Source organism: Nothobranchius furzeri, chromosome 11, assembly GCF_043380555.1.
Source record: "Nothobranchius furzeri strain GRZ-AD chromosome 11, NfurGRZ-RIMD1, whole genome shotgun sequence".
Lineage (NCBI taxonomy): Eukaryota > Metazoa > Chordata > Actinopteri > Cyprinodontiformes > Nothobranchiidae > Nothobranchius > Nothobranchius furzeri.
The window spans coordinates 44,073,836-44,089,902 of record NC_091751.1 but is presented as its reverse complement, the minus strand read 5'-3'; the positions used below and the strand labels follow the sequence as shown (position 1 = coordinate 44,089,902).

General features: G+C 43.1%; 1 protein-coding gene across 3 annotated transcripts in view; it reads left to right on the top strand.

Moving 5' to 3' along the window:
• The window catches only part of LOC107383565 (guanine nucleotide exchange factor VAV3), a 91,375-nt gene that overhangs the window by 31,708 nt on the left and 43,600 nt on the right, over positions 1-16,067 (top strand). For all 3 annotated transcript variants that reach the window (XM_015956295.3, XM_015956296.3, XM_015956294.3), the window contains exons 13-15: positions 808-893; positions 1,038-1,170; positions 8,139-8,248. In XM_015956295.3, coding sequence (XP_015811781.1) covers positions 808-893; positions 1,038-1,170; positions 8,139-8,248 — 329 coding nt within the window. The remainder of the gene's footprint in view (positions 1-807; positions 894-1,037; positions 1,171-8,138; positions 8,249-16,067) is intronic.

Below are 16,067 nucleotides of genomic sequence, written 5' to 3'. Positions count from 1 at the left end.
CTTGGCTTTATATTCAAGCAGATGATGATTTATTTTTTTTATTTATTTTGTGCGTATTATTTGTTCCTTTACATTTCCTGTGTTGTCATTTTTAAATATGTGTTTTTCAAACCTTTTGTTTTACACTAATTCTTTGGTCAACTTGAGTTGTTTTTAATCTGCTAAATAAATAAATAAATTGGCATGGACATTATTGTCAGATAAAGATGACTATGATGGATGAACATATGATAATCACTAGTTTCCTACTGAGCACTTTTAGAAACCAGGATCAATAACATGCACTCTGGGCTTGTTAACGTGATCAGCTGTTAACGAGATGCTAATATTATTTAAACCTTGTTTGCTTGAGATGTTTTCATGCAGAAGTAAAGAATCTAGACTGAAAATAAAAATAACAGACTTTTAATTTTTTCTTTGTTGAAAAAATAATGTATACATTCTGTGATGACCAATCGGAACGCGTGTTTATATAACTCCTCTCAAGGATAAATCCAGCTGTTTTTGGACCAAATTAATGGATCAACTGTTCAAAATGCTGCATACCTGTGCTGTCTCTTGTGTTTAGTTGCAATACTGCAAAGCCCTGACATTAAATGTTTTTACTTTTATGACATTTTAGCACATTTGGGTTAGACATCATCTGAACTGGGCCTACAACCATATTCTGACATAGTTTTATTCCGTGATTTCTATTTCTTTCACTCTATCCTAACGACAATGCATAGTAAATTTGAAATTGTATGTTTAAAAAAATTAATTGTAGAAGGTCCAATGTTCTAAACTAAGTCCACATTTTGTTTGCAGAATCAGCCACTTCTCACTTTTGGTCGACCAAAAGGAGACGGAGAGGTGCGGCTGGTGTCCAACATTGACAAGAGGAAACAGGACAGGTTGCTCTTCTTCAGCACGATACATTACTTATGTCAACATATGTTTTTGTCAAACCAAAGAAATATTCATCAAGCTGTGTTATTTTTTGTCAATTAGTTTGTTCATTTTGCTAAAGTAAAAGAAACAATCTTCCTGTTTTCTAGGCACATCTTTCTGTTTGACGTGGCAGCCGTTGTTTGCAAGCGAAGAGGCGACAACTACGAGATGAAGGACATATTAGATCTGAACCTCTTTAAGGTCACCAACAATCCCACATCTGACAGAGAAGGCAAAAAGGTACTTTTATCTTTGAAGCTGAGAATCCACAACCTGAACTACAGATTTAACATCTATTTTACCACTAAAATAAACATTTTTTCATGGTTCTATCTTCTGGAAAACCCAGATTTAGGAAGACTTCTTTAAGTCATTCTAAGGTTCTTATGCAGAATCCTGCTTTGCCTTGAGGGACCGTTTGTGGGCCATATTATCATGGAAAGGACCTGTTGATGTCTTGTTGATGGATGTCCACAGATGGTGTCTTCTCACTACGGTGCTGATTGCTAATGTGAATCTGACAGCTCACCAGAATGGGACGTGTTTTCTTTTTCCTATGAAAAACACTCTACTGTCATCATCTATAGTGCAGTTGTAATTTGGCTGTGTGCTGGCGTGGGACATGTGTAAGACAGTGACTAGTATTTATGTTTATGTTTATTTATTTGGCAGACACTTTTATCCAAAGCGACTTACAATTTATAACCTATAGGGCATGTTGTGATCTGTGGGGGAAACCGGAGTACCCGGAGGAAACCCACGCATGCATGGGGAGAACACGCAACTCCACGCAGAAAAGCCACACCCGAGTTTCGAACCTGCAACCTTCGTGTTGTGAGGCAACAGTGCTAACCACTGCGCCACCATGCAGCCCGTATTTAACATGATCAATCAATTCAATCCAATTCAGTAAATTTATATAGCATCAAATCACGACAAGAGTCATTAGAAGCCACTTCACAAAGTCAATCATTGTCTTGATGTTCCATGCTCACACATAATTTATGCAAATTGATGGAGCTTCAGTACCGAATGCTTTTCTTTTGTTTTCACTCATCAGCCACAGATCGCGCGCGACTCTCGCTCACAGCAAGCTGGGCTTCCTACCGTGATGACTCATTCACATGTTCCCTCTCCTACATTAGTTTGTGACGCGGTGAATTAAAACATTAGGAATCCTAATCCTTAAATTCACTGCTTCACCTGTTTGTGAGACAACCCTCCTCTATAACCAGGCTACTTGTACGGAAGCCTAGAAAGGCCAAAATTCCTCAAACGTTTTTTCCCCCTACTGGCTGGTATGAATTAATAGAATAGAATATAGTACATTTTATTAGTCCCACAGTGGGGACATCCACTCATTACAGCAGTACACACACTTAGAGACACAGATTACAGTGAAACTGATTCCAGCCATGTTTGCTTTGATAACTTCAATAACTTCATGGTGATGACCCACATGAACATAATCCTCTGTTTAGTGGATGCAACTACATCATGAAGTTAGCTTAACATGATAGATTATTTTTTTCTTTGCAGGAAATAATAACTGGTAATATTATGAATGACATGATATTGCCCACCCCTATATGGAATTTTAATACATTTACATTAATTATAATTAAAAGTTCCATTTGTGACATGTAGCTGTAACTCTTTACTGCTGATAGATAGTTGATAGATAGATAGATAGATAGATAGATAGATAGATAGATAGATAGATAGATAGATAGATAGATAGATAGATAGATAGATAGATAGAATGATAGATAGATAGATAGATAGATAGATAGATAGTGTCACGGCGTGTGGGCAAGATGAGCAGAGGTGAGGTGAGGATCCAAACGCGGGGAGGAAGACAGGCAGACAGGTAGGACATTTATCGTAACTTTAATGAGAAGCACGCAGGACACTGAAACAATGAACCGACACAAGACGCAGAACAGAAGGGACTTAAATACAAGAGGGTCGGGAGCTAGAGTGATTGGGAAAACGAGAGGCAGGTGGGAGCAATCAATGAGACACAAGGCTGAACCAAAAGGGGAGACAGGACAGGGTGTGACAGTACCACCCCCCCCCCCCCCCCCCCCAACCCCCGAAGGGCAGATTCCAGACACCCACAGGAACACAGAGCAGGGCTGGAGGAGGGGGACTCGGAGGCAGGGCCGAGAGGGACAGAGGGCCCGATGAAGAGGAGGCAGGGACCAGCAGAGTCCGGGGGCCTGTGCCTGGGGCAGAGGAGGCGACGACGGGCTCCTGGGGGCCTGCGTCTGTGGCAGAGGAGGCGGCGACGACGGGCTCTTGGGGGCCTGCGTCTGTGGCAGAGGAGGCGGCGACGACGGGCTCTTGGGGGCCTGCGTCTGTGGCAGAGGAGGAGGCGACGATGGGTTCTTGGAGGCCTCCATCTGGGGCAGAGGAGGAGACGAGGATGGACTCTTGGGGGCCCGCACCTGATGAGGGCAGGACTGGCGGTGACCAGAAGCAGAGACGCCGGAGGAGACGTCCTCGACTTCTGAGCTGGAGGCGGCGTCGTCGGCGTTGGACTGGAGAGAGCGTCGACCTCTAGACTGGAGAGGGCGTCGACCTCTAGACTGGATGAGGCGCTGATTTCTGGACCGGGTGCGTCGACTCCTGGACCGCCGGCTTCTGGACCGGAACCGGAACCGTCTTCTTCCGGACCGGGACCGCCTGCTTCCAGGCCGGTACTGTCAGCTTCTGGGCCGGAGGCAGAGCTGCTGCGGGAGGGGCTGCTGGATGCTGGACAGGCTGGACTGGATGTGGTGCGAGCTCCGGGACCACCGCTGGAACTGGATGCGGTGCGTCCACAGGGGCCACCGCTGGAACAGGCTGTGACAGAACTGGTGGTGCCAGAAACTGTGAGAGCAGGGAGGACAGACCGTCCAGCTGAAACTCCTTGAGGCTGAGCGTCCGATGGAGCTGTGCCAGCTCAGTCCGGAGACCGGCGAGCTCCGCTGGGTGGACCCCAGGCTCGTTCCTCTGGCCCTGAGATGAGGGAGCCGCCGGCTGGACCAAGACCCTCTCCTGGCGGCCTGAGGAGGATAGAGCGTCCAGGCGGGACTCCTGGAAGCTGACGAGCTGGCGGACCCGGCCAAACTCCGCCTGGAGACTGACGAGCTCTGTCAGCTGGGCTGCAGCCAATGCTCCTCCGCCTGCAGATGACGGAGGCGCCGATTGGGCCGGAGACGGAACTGCTGGTCTGGCCGGGGGCAGGTCCAAGCTGCTGCGCCGAGCAGGGGCAGCGGCGAGCTCACAGCTCCGTCCCGGAACACAGGACTACGGTGGAGCCCAGCATCTCTCCCCACGCCGTGGACCAACCCCGGGGGAGCACATAGCCAGGCGGGTGCCCACGTAGCTGGAGTGATCCGAGTGCGTCTCTCGGTCCGATCTTTCATCAGGCTCCGGGAGGGTGGAGAGGATAGCCGAGGGTGCAGGTCGGTGCCGTCGTCTGCGGCGAGGTGGAGCTGGAGCTGGAGAAGCTGGCTGGTGGCTCGGGGTGAGCCATCGGAGCAGGTACTCCCACGGGAGAATCTCCCCGCTGGATCCTTTAACGGGTCGGTTCATTCTGTCACAGTGTGTGGGCGAGGTGAGCGGAGGTGAGGCGAGGATCCAAACGCGGGGAGGAAGACAGGCAGACAGGTAGGACATTTATCGTAACTTTAATGAGAAGCACGCAGGACACTGAAACAATGAACCAACACAAGACGCAGAACAGAAGGGGCTTAAATACAAGGGGGTCGGGAGCTAGAGTGATTGGGAAAACGAGAGGCAGGTGGGAGCAGTCAATGAGACACAAGGCTGAACCAAAAGGGGAGACAGGACAGGGTGTGACAGACAGACAGACAGACAGACAGACAGACAGACAGACAGAGATAGATAGATAGATAGATAGATAGATAGATAGATAGATAGATAGATAGATAGATAGATAGATGATAGATAGATAGATAGATAGATAGATAGATAGATAGATAGATAGATAGATAGATAGATAGATAGATAGATAGATAGATAGATAGATAGATAGATAGATAGATAGATAATGTGAAGAAGTTCAGGAGAGTTGGATGTTAAATTTTCCACACGAAAAGAAAAGAAAAAAAGAAAAGAAAAAGAATTCTGACTTTTAATCTCAGAATTCTGAGATTAAAAGTCAGAATTCTGAGAAAAAGTAAGAATTCTCTTTCTTTTCTTTTTTTGTGTGTGTATGACTGTATATGTCAGGTGGGGCCTTTGACTCCTCCCCTCTCCTGGAACTTCTTCTGATGATATAGATCCTCGTCCCCCCTCCCCCCTGCCACACCTGGTGTGAGGGGTTGTGCCTTGGTCTGCTTGAGTGTTCATGGCAACCGGGTCTGGGGGTTTAAGATTTTGGCATCTGCCTGATAGATCCCGGTGGCTGCCTGGTGGGGTCTGGGTCCCTGGGCTCTGGGTCCCTGGGCTCTGCTGGGTCCCTGGCGGGGGTGGTCGCCCCTGGGTCCCGGGTCGCTGCGTCCCGGGCTCGGCCGGCTAGGGGGTGGGAGGCTGCGGGCGGGCTTGAGGGCTTGCCGCTGATGTCTCCCGGGACTCTGCCGGCTGCTGGTTGTGGCCCTCCGGGGCGATCCTCTGTGCCTCTCGAGGGGGGCGGGGGCCTTTCTGGTTGCAGTCTCCTTGGGGTTCCTGCGTTCTGGGGCAGCGCCTGGATCTCTGAGACTTGGAGCTCCCCCCATCTCCTGCGCATCTTTGGGGGGCGGATCTGTGGTCCCTCACACTCTCTGTTGGACGCTCCTATAGAGAAACCTTAAATAAACAAGCACGTGTACACACACAGGTGCTCACATGGTGCTCTCAAAAGTATGGGCTTGGGCACGTTAAATACAGGTCTTAAGATTATGGTGGGCACTTAATGCACTGTGATTTATTATCGTGTTATTGTTCAGTTAAGCAATGTTGATTATATAATTTCTTCATCAAGTTGATGCAGTGATAGCTTGATCTTGTTGTATTGTTGTTGTGTCCCATTTTTTTGCCCTTTTGCTTTTTTTTTGTCTTTTTCTGCAGGTCTAGAAGCAGACTCTTGTTCATTATTGTTTATTTTTGTGGACCCCCCTCCCCACCTTTTCTTTTCCTTTCTCTCTCACCTCTGTCTCTGTGTCTGGTCGGAATTACAAAGCATTCAAAAACAATAACAATAAAGTTTTAAGTTTCAGGCGTGACATTAAAAGCAGACGCTTTAATGCTCCACCTGAGAGTAAATCTGTAAGGCTTGTTACCAGCATTCAGACATCAATTCTGTTTGCTTCACAGCCAGACAGGACACGGTAAAAAAAAAAGAAAAAAAAAAGAATTCTCTTTCTTTATTTTTTCTTGTCAGTGGCTCTATCATCTTTCGAGTTGAAATAAATAAATAAAATGTAGAGCACAAATAGTCTCAATATTAATACCCCCCCCCCCCCTCCCGCACGCTCTAAAACAGTCGGTGAATTGTCCGCTCCCAACCCCATGACCCTATCTCATTCTTTGAAATGTTCAAAAGTTGGCAGCCCCGTAACTGTGAGCTTAATGAGAGCTTTAAACTTTGCTTTTCAACTTTTCAAATCATTCTGAGTAACTTACAGAGTTAACTCTGAATGTATTCCTGGAAATTTGTCCCCTCAGGGCAGAGATCCTAATATCAGGTGATAAATGAGCCAAGTCTTCCCAGGCTAATTAGCACCACTAATCATTTCCTGCTAAATAAAACTTCAGACTCTGAATGCTGAACTCAGAACAGGAAACAAAGAATATTGCGTTCCTGGACACTTTAATGTGTCACAATTTTTTTTATTAAAAGGTCAATTTTTGGGGAATATTTGTCCTAATGGGTGCAACTTCTCTAAGGCTGGGTGGTGGAGAATAATTTATTTATACATTTTAAGTATTTTTTTCTCAGTAGAAACTAACTCAGTGTTTTTCTTACAGTTTAAGTCTGTCGGTGCTCTTGGAGCTGAACTCTGGTTAAACTCCCAGTGCAGCTGCTGCTCTGTTGATGTTGACAGAATCCAGCAGCCAGCACACTTTTGTTGATCTGTGAGGCTGGTGACCTCACCGGCAGTAGAACCACGGAGGATTAGCAACAGCGTTACAGCCCCTATGCTTTTTTTTTTCCTACCGTTTCATTGTTGGAGCATCATGAGCAGAAACTTCAGGGTTCACTCAGAATGATTTGAGTAAATCATTCAAGTGACTCAATATTTTGTGCGTAAATGTTTTTCATTGTCAATACACTGTTTAAATTAAAGGAATTTTGGAAATAATTCAGTTGGTACTTATTTTTAATGAGATTTTATAATGACACAAAGGGCATTGTGGATGTAAGTTCAAACTTGAATCTGTGTTGAGGGGAAAGCCTGTTCACAGGTTTTGTCCTGTTAATAAAATGAGCTTTTAAAGAAATGAAGTGTAGAGGTTACGTCTCTCAAAATCAGGGTGCATGCAAGATTAAATCTAAACATGTATTTCTGTTTATTTAGTAACTAAATCTTACTAAGTGTATTTTGATAAAGTACAGTTTACTCATTCTTTCAAAATGCTTTTTATTTTTTAAGAATTGTTATTTTTATTTATTTTATTTGAATTATGTAGCTGTTCTAACACCAGTTTTTTGTTTTAGGAATTACACGCATAAACGAAGTTAAAAACTCCATAAAATTGATGTGCAGATGGCAAAAAACCTCAAACTTTAACATTTATTTTAATCCAAAGAGATTCGAATGAAGGCAACTGGACTTCCTTGGTTTCTTGAAGACATTTTTCTTCTCATCTGAAGAGCTTTGCCATTTCTGACTGGAATATGGGAGGGTCAAGCTTCAATTTTCTATTGTTTGCTGCTGTACAATAGGGGCTGATGTCTTCAATGACTCCTCAGGGGGTAGGAAGGAGGGGTATTCATAGGTAGTTTCTGCTCATTAAGCAGCAACAGACAGCTCGACTCTCTCATGTACCAGTCAGAATTGACAAAGCTCCTTGGATGAGAAGTGAAACGTCTCCAAGAAACCAAAGAAGTCCAGTTGCATTCATTTGAACCCTTTTGGATTACCATGACCTGGAACGCGGAGAATCTTCACCAGCAAACTCAATTTTAGCGTTCCGATTTTCCTTACAGTTTACTTTAACCTGATCTGACTGATAGCATCTTGTTAAATTTCGGTTGTGTTCCTTGTCATCCACAGTGGTGCTATGGGTTCTATGTGACGCACCAACAGGGCCATACTGGTTTTGAACTCTTCTTCAAGACCAGAGAGCTGAAGAAGAAGTGGTTGGAGCAGTTTGAAATGGCTATGTGAGTACAGGGAGGCACAGTCGTGACAGTTTGCATGACAAAGTAGGAGGGTGTGTGTGTGTGTGTGTGTGTGTGTGTGTGTGTGTGTGTGTGTGTGTGAGTGGGTGGGGGGTGGGGGGACGACGACACCATACAAGCTGTTTGTTTGTCATTGTTTGCAGATGTGTTGTTTCAAAGCTGAAAGAACTGTTGACTCTTTCATGTGCTGTTTGATCAGGTTTTAGCTGTAATCGGGCTGACAAAAGTATGACAAAACACACACACACACGCTCACACACACACACACAAACACCTTTACATTTTGAAAATACATACTGTCTGGATGATTCTTCAGTTCACTGTCATGTGGAGATAAATGTGTTTTTTATTAAATTGTGTGATTTATATTTTCTACCTGAACAAAATGGTTTTTGTGTTTCATTAATACGTCCTTGATGTTTTGGTCCTTTTATGGCTCTTTGCAATAATCTTGGATGTGTTTGCTGCAGCAGCAGGGCAGATTGCCAGGGTGTATATTAAACGTCTAATACGTCTCTTTTCTCTCAACACAGTAACATGAATTATACACTCCTGTTTTACAAAACCGCTAATATATGCCCAAAGCTTAATGCATATTTTACAAAATTAAAAAAAGAAATAAAAGATTACCCCTGGCTTAAAGCTGTTTTGCCTCTCAACAATTTAGAGGGTTTATCTGAAATGAGCTGTGTGTGCCTCTGTGCATTGGGTGATGACACCAGAAGAGGCCAACTCTGAAAGTGAAAAGTGTACAAACTGAGGGGGATGAAAAGCGTTCTCATGCAGAAGCTAAGGTATTTTTGTGTTTTATCTGATTGTACAAATATAAACATCTTTGTGTTAAAATGTCTTTCATCTCAACGAGCATTTCTTATGAATATGTTTGTCTGCAAATCCATACAGTAAATATTAAATCAAAGTAGAAAATACAAATTACTTTAGATATTCATTTAGAAAAGTGCGGAACACTGAATAACCGTTTTTTAAATCTTATGTCTGATTATAATCGGTCACTTTGAGTATTTCATGCAGACGGAACATGAGAATAGTCTCCTACACCTTTCTCCTGAATTAACTTCTGATAGAAAATCGACAGTGAAGCTCTAGTATTTGAAAATCCTGACAGATCTACGTCACACCTTCACATGAACTCACCCATCTTGACTAATGACGGGAAAAGCTGTTGTTGGTTTAGCATCCAGGAAACAGCAGAGAATGTCACGACTAGTATAAGCTAATCATCAGCATTAGCAACTTCACCACACAGCATAACCCCTTCAGGCCTGTGTTATTTGTGGAGATAAAGCATCAGCGTTGCAAGTCGGTGGTAGTCATGTTGCTTTTAGCCAATCAGAGGCGAGATGTACAAAAATCAGGAAATAAGACTCCAAATCCTGCCATCTGAAGCTTAGGGTGTTTCTAAATGTCAAGGCACCCGGCCTCGCAAGACATCGCCTTGCAAGGCCAGGCGCCTTGCTTACGAGAACACTGTCCTTCCTTGGTCAAAGAAAATAGTTAAGTGGAACAGACTTGCATCACGTGACCGCGGCGTCCACGGCAGATAACATATTGTCAACATCGTGTTCTCTTCTCAAGTTTCTTCTCTGCCAAGCCTGTCTGCTTATCTATGCTGTCCTGCACAGAATAAAGGACTGAACCGTTATAATAGTAAATAATCATATGGTTGAATGAACAATAATGGTTGATAAATAATAATAATAATGTTTGGATTAATCTGTGCTTAAATTAATAAGGTTGATTAATCTGTGCTTGAATTACTGAAGTTGAAATGAATATTATTATGATGATCAGTAATGTTAGGTTTAAAGGGTGAATCATTATCTACACTCAGACACAATGTTCATTAGAGATAAATTAAAGTTAAAGTAATTTCTGCATATAGATATTTTCTTAACCACAAATCAGAGCATCCTGTATCTGAAAGAAGGCGCAATGTTCTGAAGGTTTGTTGTTAACATCCCTGAACATGGCACGTTCCGACTGGCCAAGTAAACCATAATATGAGAATATTAAAACAGAATCACTGAGGAGTGATTCATCATTTCAGCATTCTGAGAGATTCAGCATCCTGCTAGTTGAGCTAACTCTGACTGGCCATCGGAGGAAAACTCTCTAGCCACCGCATCTCTTGACAAGTTTTCAACAAGCTAAAAGCTGCCTACAGCTGACACAGCAAAACGGTTCCTTCAGCTATTCAGAAGCAGCTTCTCTAGACGTAAACTAGTTCCAACCTGTGTTCCTAGCGACATCTCTGGACTGAAGCTTCGGTGCTGCGGTTAATCTACTGAACCTCGGTGCCCAGAGGTCATTCGACCTCCCTCACCTCCGGATCCGCAAAGAGGATCTCCAAAGAAAGGGTGAGGTAGACACACATGATTGCGTCTGATGTGGTTTTGATAAGAATCAACTCCATAGTTTAATGCAAACCAAATGCTTTTCACACCCAGAACTCAGTTCTTCTAGATACAAGGTTCTGATAAACACACACCATGAAATCACCACACATCACATCCTATCCTCTTAGATTCATCCATCACAGTAGCCTTGGTTAACTTGTCATGTTTTTATTTGTTTAGAAAATAAATTTCTTATCTTTTATAAACCTGACTGTCTGAATTGATATGAAGTGTGTTTGATCCCTGAAAAAGCAAATAATCCTAGAATCTTCTGATTAAACATCTAAAGACCAAGCAGGTTGATATTCTATATTTATATAGAATATCACAGCTTATTGGTCATAAGTAAAGGTAATATATTAAGCTTAAAAGCAACAATATTCACCCCTCTACATATATAACGAAGCTTTTACTTTTTAAATTGTATATATATTTATTAAATTAAAAATATAAGTGAGATATTCAGAGAATCTTTGTTTAACTATCAGCAAACTCTTAAGGAAGCGAGGGTGAAGTTCTTTGCTGATATCGTGAAAAAAAATTCTCTTGATCCATGCACTCTTTTTTTCTGTAGTAAATTCACTATTTGAGTTCTCTGATTCTAGTTCTTTGCCTCCCACAGTTGAAAATTGTAATGACTTTCTTCACTTTTTTGTTGATAAGGTTGCAGCTATTCGAGGTGCCATTACAAACTCACCACCTGACTCTCTACTCCCAGAGCCACCTCAGGCAACACTGGAAACATTTGAGCCTGTATCCTTATCGGACTTGGAAAAACTGGTCGCTCATCTTAAACCATCTGGCTCTCCTTGTGATGTGCTGTCCCCTAGAACTTATAAAGAACTCTTTCCAGTGATAGGCCCTTTACTTTTGGCAATCATAAATGGCAGTCTTACTTCTAGTATGGTTCTGTCCTTGTTTAAGAAGGCTGTTATTCATCCTCTGTTAAAAAAGCCGGGGCTGGATGTGACAACCTTAGCTAATTACAGGCCCATCTCAAAACTCCCTTTTCTTTCCATACTGCTGGAGAAGGTTGTGTATTCACAATTGGTCGCCTTTATGAATACAAATGGTTTATGGGAGACCTTTCAGTCAGGGTTCAGGGCAGGTCACAGCACTGAATCTGCTCTTTTAATGGTTTTTAATGACACGTTTATAGCCTGTGACACATGGATAACGATGTTGTCCTACTATTGCTGGACTTATCTGCAGCTTTTGATACAGTCGACCACAAAGTCCTTCTGGACCGACTACAGCGTTGGGTGGGGATAACTGGGCAGGCCCTCCAATGGCTTCGCTCCTACCTTCATGACAGGACATTTAGTGTTCAGATGGGTGAGGTGACGTCACCCTGCGTGAGACTTCGTTGGGGTGTGCCACAGGGCTCTGTCCTTGGTCCTCTCCTATTTGCAGTGTATTTGCTTCCTCTTGGAGTCCTTCTTCGTCGGCATAATGTGAAATGTCATTTTTTTGCTGATGACTGCCAGATCTATCTCCCCCTTCGATGTGGGGAGGATAGATCTTTTTCTCCTTTACTGGACTGTTTGAAGGACATAACATGTTGGATGACTTCTAATTTTTTGCACGTAAATGAGAGCAAAACGGAAGTCATAATACTTAGTCCTGGCAGAAGAAATGGCTCAGGTGCTGATTTTGACCTTGGCCCATTGACCCCCTATGAAAAGGAAATAGTCAGTAATTTGGGGATAAAAATGGACTCACTTAATCTCGACACTCACATAAATACAGTGGTGAGGTCCTGTTTTTGTAATCTGAAATGACTATCCAGGATCAGGCCTCTGCTGTCCAGAGCTCATCTGGAGTCTGTGTTGCATGCTTTCATCCTGTCCCGTCTGGACTACTGTGACGCTCTGTATGCCGGTCTGGCCCAGTGCACGGTTGCACAGCTCCAATTTGTACAGAACTCAGTGGCTAGGTTCCTGACAGGTACCAGATGTCGAGATCACATTACTCCAGTGCTGTCTACTCTGCACTGGCTCCCGGTGCAATATCGAGCTAAATTTAAGATCTTAACTCTTGTTTATAAGGCCCTCCAGGGCAGTGCCCCCTCTTACATTACTGCACTTTTGCACAAGTATGCTCCATCTCGGTCTCTTCGCTCAGCCGAGCAGGGACGTCTGGTGGTCCTTTGGTCGAAATATCGATTGAGGGGTTATCGTGCATTTTCTGATTTGGCTCCAACTCTGTGGAATGAATTGCCATTGAGCATTAGGCAGGCGCCGTCCCTTCAAGTCTTTAAGTCTCATCTAAAGACTTATTTTTATTTGATTGCTTTTCAGCACTAGGGTTCATTGAATTGCCCTGACATTTTGGTTTTTAATACTTCTTCTTTTTGATCAGGATGCTTGATTTTATTTTGTCCAACATTTGTTTTTAATTGATCAGTCTCATTCCGTTACCTCTCTGTATTTGTAACATTGCTTGCTTGTTATTTTATGATTTTATGTTTTTATCTTGCTTTTATGCCCAGGTACTGGGAATGTTTTTATGATGATGCTGTTCAGCACCTTGGGCTTCTGATAACATTGTGGAAGGTGCGCTACAAATAAAATTGATTGATTGATTGAAGTGAGTTACTACCCGCGAGCCACCGAAGCTGCAACTACTAAGCATCTAACCAACCATAGATAACTTCTTTGGATCTAAAAAAAAATCATTTTTAATTAGTTGACTTTTAAACTTTAAAATTGTCCCTGAAGTAGCTGCCGGCTTCTGATCTGCCGTTCTTTTGAAAATAACGCAATGTATTCTGGGTAATTTTGACCAAGGCTAGGCTACAAGACAAACGGAGAACACACGCCTTGGTAGAACATGAACTTTGGAACACGTCTTGGTGGCTCCCGATGACGTACCTCCTAGGCAACCGGGACAGGGCCAAGACATCAAGGCGAGGTTCCTTGGCATTGAGAAACACCCTTAGCTGTGATGTGGCTTACTTCTAGTTCCTGAAAATGGTGCACCAGTGTTTTTCTTCCCAAGAGTACGACTTAAGAGGCATTTATTAACCCTAACCCTAACCCTTGATTAAACAAGGGCTTAACACCTTTAAATTCTAAAACTAACTAAAGAATCGGTCAGCTTGTGGGTTTAGTTGCCTAATAATCTAACCTAATGTGCTGTTATTATTCATATATATTACCGTTTCCCCACTAAAAACAATCTCTGCTTAAAAAAAGTGTGTCATATTTTAGTTATTAATTAATATTTAAAAAAGAAATCCAAATGATTAACAGGAGTATAACTTACAAGTCATCCATTTCTACTATAAACCCCTGCAAATGTATTAAAGTAAAGGACCTCTAGTGTTTTATATGTAAATTATCATCACCATTATAATGTGCTGGAAAATCCTAATAACTCATCTTGGAATTACAAGCAAATTACTGTTTTTTTTTAATTTATTAAATTAAACTTAAAGTTTAGTTTTATGTAAAATTTTTGAGCAAATCCTGAAAAGCTGATTGCAGAGAAAGAGAGTGTCAGTCTGGATCTGGACCAGCAGTGTTTGTTCAGACTTGTGTGCAAAGAGAGCCAATGTTTTCCAATCATGCCTCCTCATGTGTGAAAAGTCCTCCTGTTTGAGCGAGAGAGAGGAATACAAGTCTAACAGGGATTCTGACCTTTAGTGCTCTTCCAGTCATGTATCAGAATGAAGGTCAACGAGTTCAAGCTGAAAATCGTTGGGTGCATTTCCCACAATGCATGAGAGGGGAGAGGAAATAGTGTATTTTTCACTCCCGGTGCTTTTCAAGTCCTCAGATGGACTTGAAAACACACCTCTTGGTGCCCCTAGTGTCGATAAGCACCTGTGGATGTGATTCGCTGACGCTTTGGCTCCTCTCAGAGCTGACATTTGGGTGAAAACATTTCCCTCCAGTTAGTTGGAAATAAATGGCAACTTCCCTGGAAAAGCCTTCACAAGTTGTACATTTTATGTGGAAATAGGAACTTGCTCAAAAGTTTTTTTTCTTCATTCATTATTGAATTCACAGACAACCAAAAGCAAGATCCTTCATTCAGTTTGCATTTGACCACTCTGCGATGTTCTTCTTTTTAAATGCAAACTTATACAACTAAGATGAGCCGGTTCACTCTTTAAAGAGCAAGTCACCCCCTACCAGAGTCTAAGGCTGGGTGGACACTGTGCGATTTTTTCACTCGTAGCACTCAGCCTCAGCTCAAACTGTACGACTTCCTCGCAGGGCAGATCTCACGAGTCATGTGCTCACACTGCACGACCCAGTTCTCGGATGCGATCTGACTGCTCACACTGTACGTCTGGTAGCAACATGTTGGCCCTAAAAATATGCTAAAAATAGCAGTTTTTACACAACACGTCACACTTTTTTGTTTTGCCTGTTGTCCTTCAGGAGTGCTGCAGGAGGACACACAGGGATTTATGGGGGTTGGATGAGGAAAACGAAATAAAGAAAGTAAATCTGTGTTTTGTGATCAGTTTAATTTGACATGAACACAACAAACACGCTTTTTTGACATCCTTTGTGAGTTAAAAAAAAACGTGTAGAAATAAAAACGAACAACGTGTGTGATTAGGGAAATAGCGGGCGAGCGGTGTCGATCCAGGATTGCGCATGCGCCGTGAGCGGTTCTGATACTTTTTGGGTCGCAGCTGCTCGCAGTGCCGCTTCAACAGTGCGATACCCTCACGAGGGACGAGCAAAATATTAAACACGCCAGAAGTTTGTGCGAGCTCACGACTGCTGATCGGTAGCTGGTCACGTGGTGTTAATCGCCTCTCGTAACCCCCTGTACACTACACGACGCTCGGCGCAAAACTCGCCCCGATCTCGTGGATTCTCGCACGAGTGGAAAATCAGCTCAAAAAAGTGAAAAAGTCACACAGTGTACGCCTGGCTTAACCCCACTCCTGTTTCATGTTTGAAAAATGCGCCACAAGGAGGCGTTGCCTGACAGACAGAGAAGGCGGAGCCGCTAACAAACACACACACACAAGTTCACAGCGGCATTGTGACATCATATGGTACCAGCTAATGTCGTAGGGTACCTCTTAGCCAATAGCGATGGCAGATTCAAATTCAAATGCAGTGCAGTTTTTACCTGAAGAAAATGCAACACTAACAGTTTTAGGCAGAATATTTAAATTTGAACTAAGATGCACAAAAGTGCCAATTAGTGACTACACATGTCTACAGTACGATTAGACACTCGTTTATAAAAAAGTTGATTTGGGGGGTGACTTGCTCTTCAATATTCACTAACCATTTTGCAAAATGGTTCGGTGTGCATGCATGTAAGGATTCTAACTTCTACACAATTTTGTCCTGAATGAGACTCGAATAAACTGCTCCGTTTTATTGCTTGATAGGCTTTACGTTGCTTCT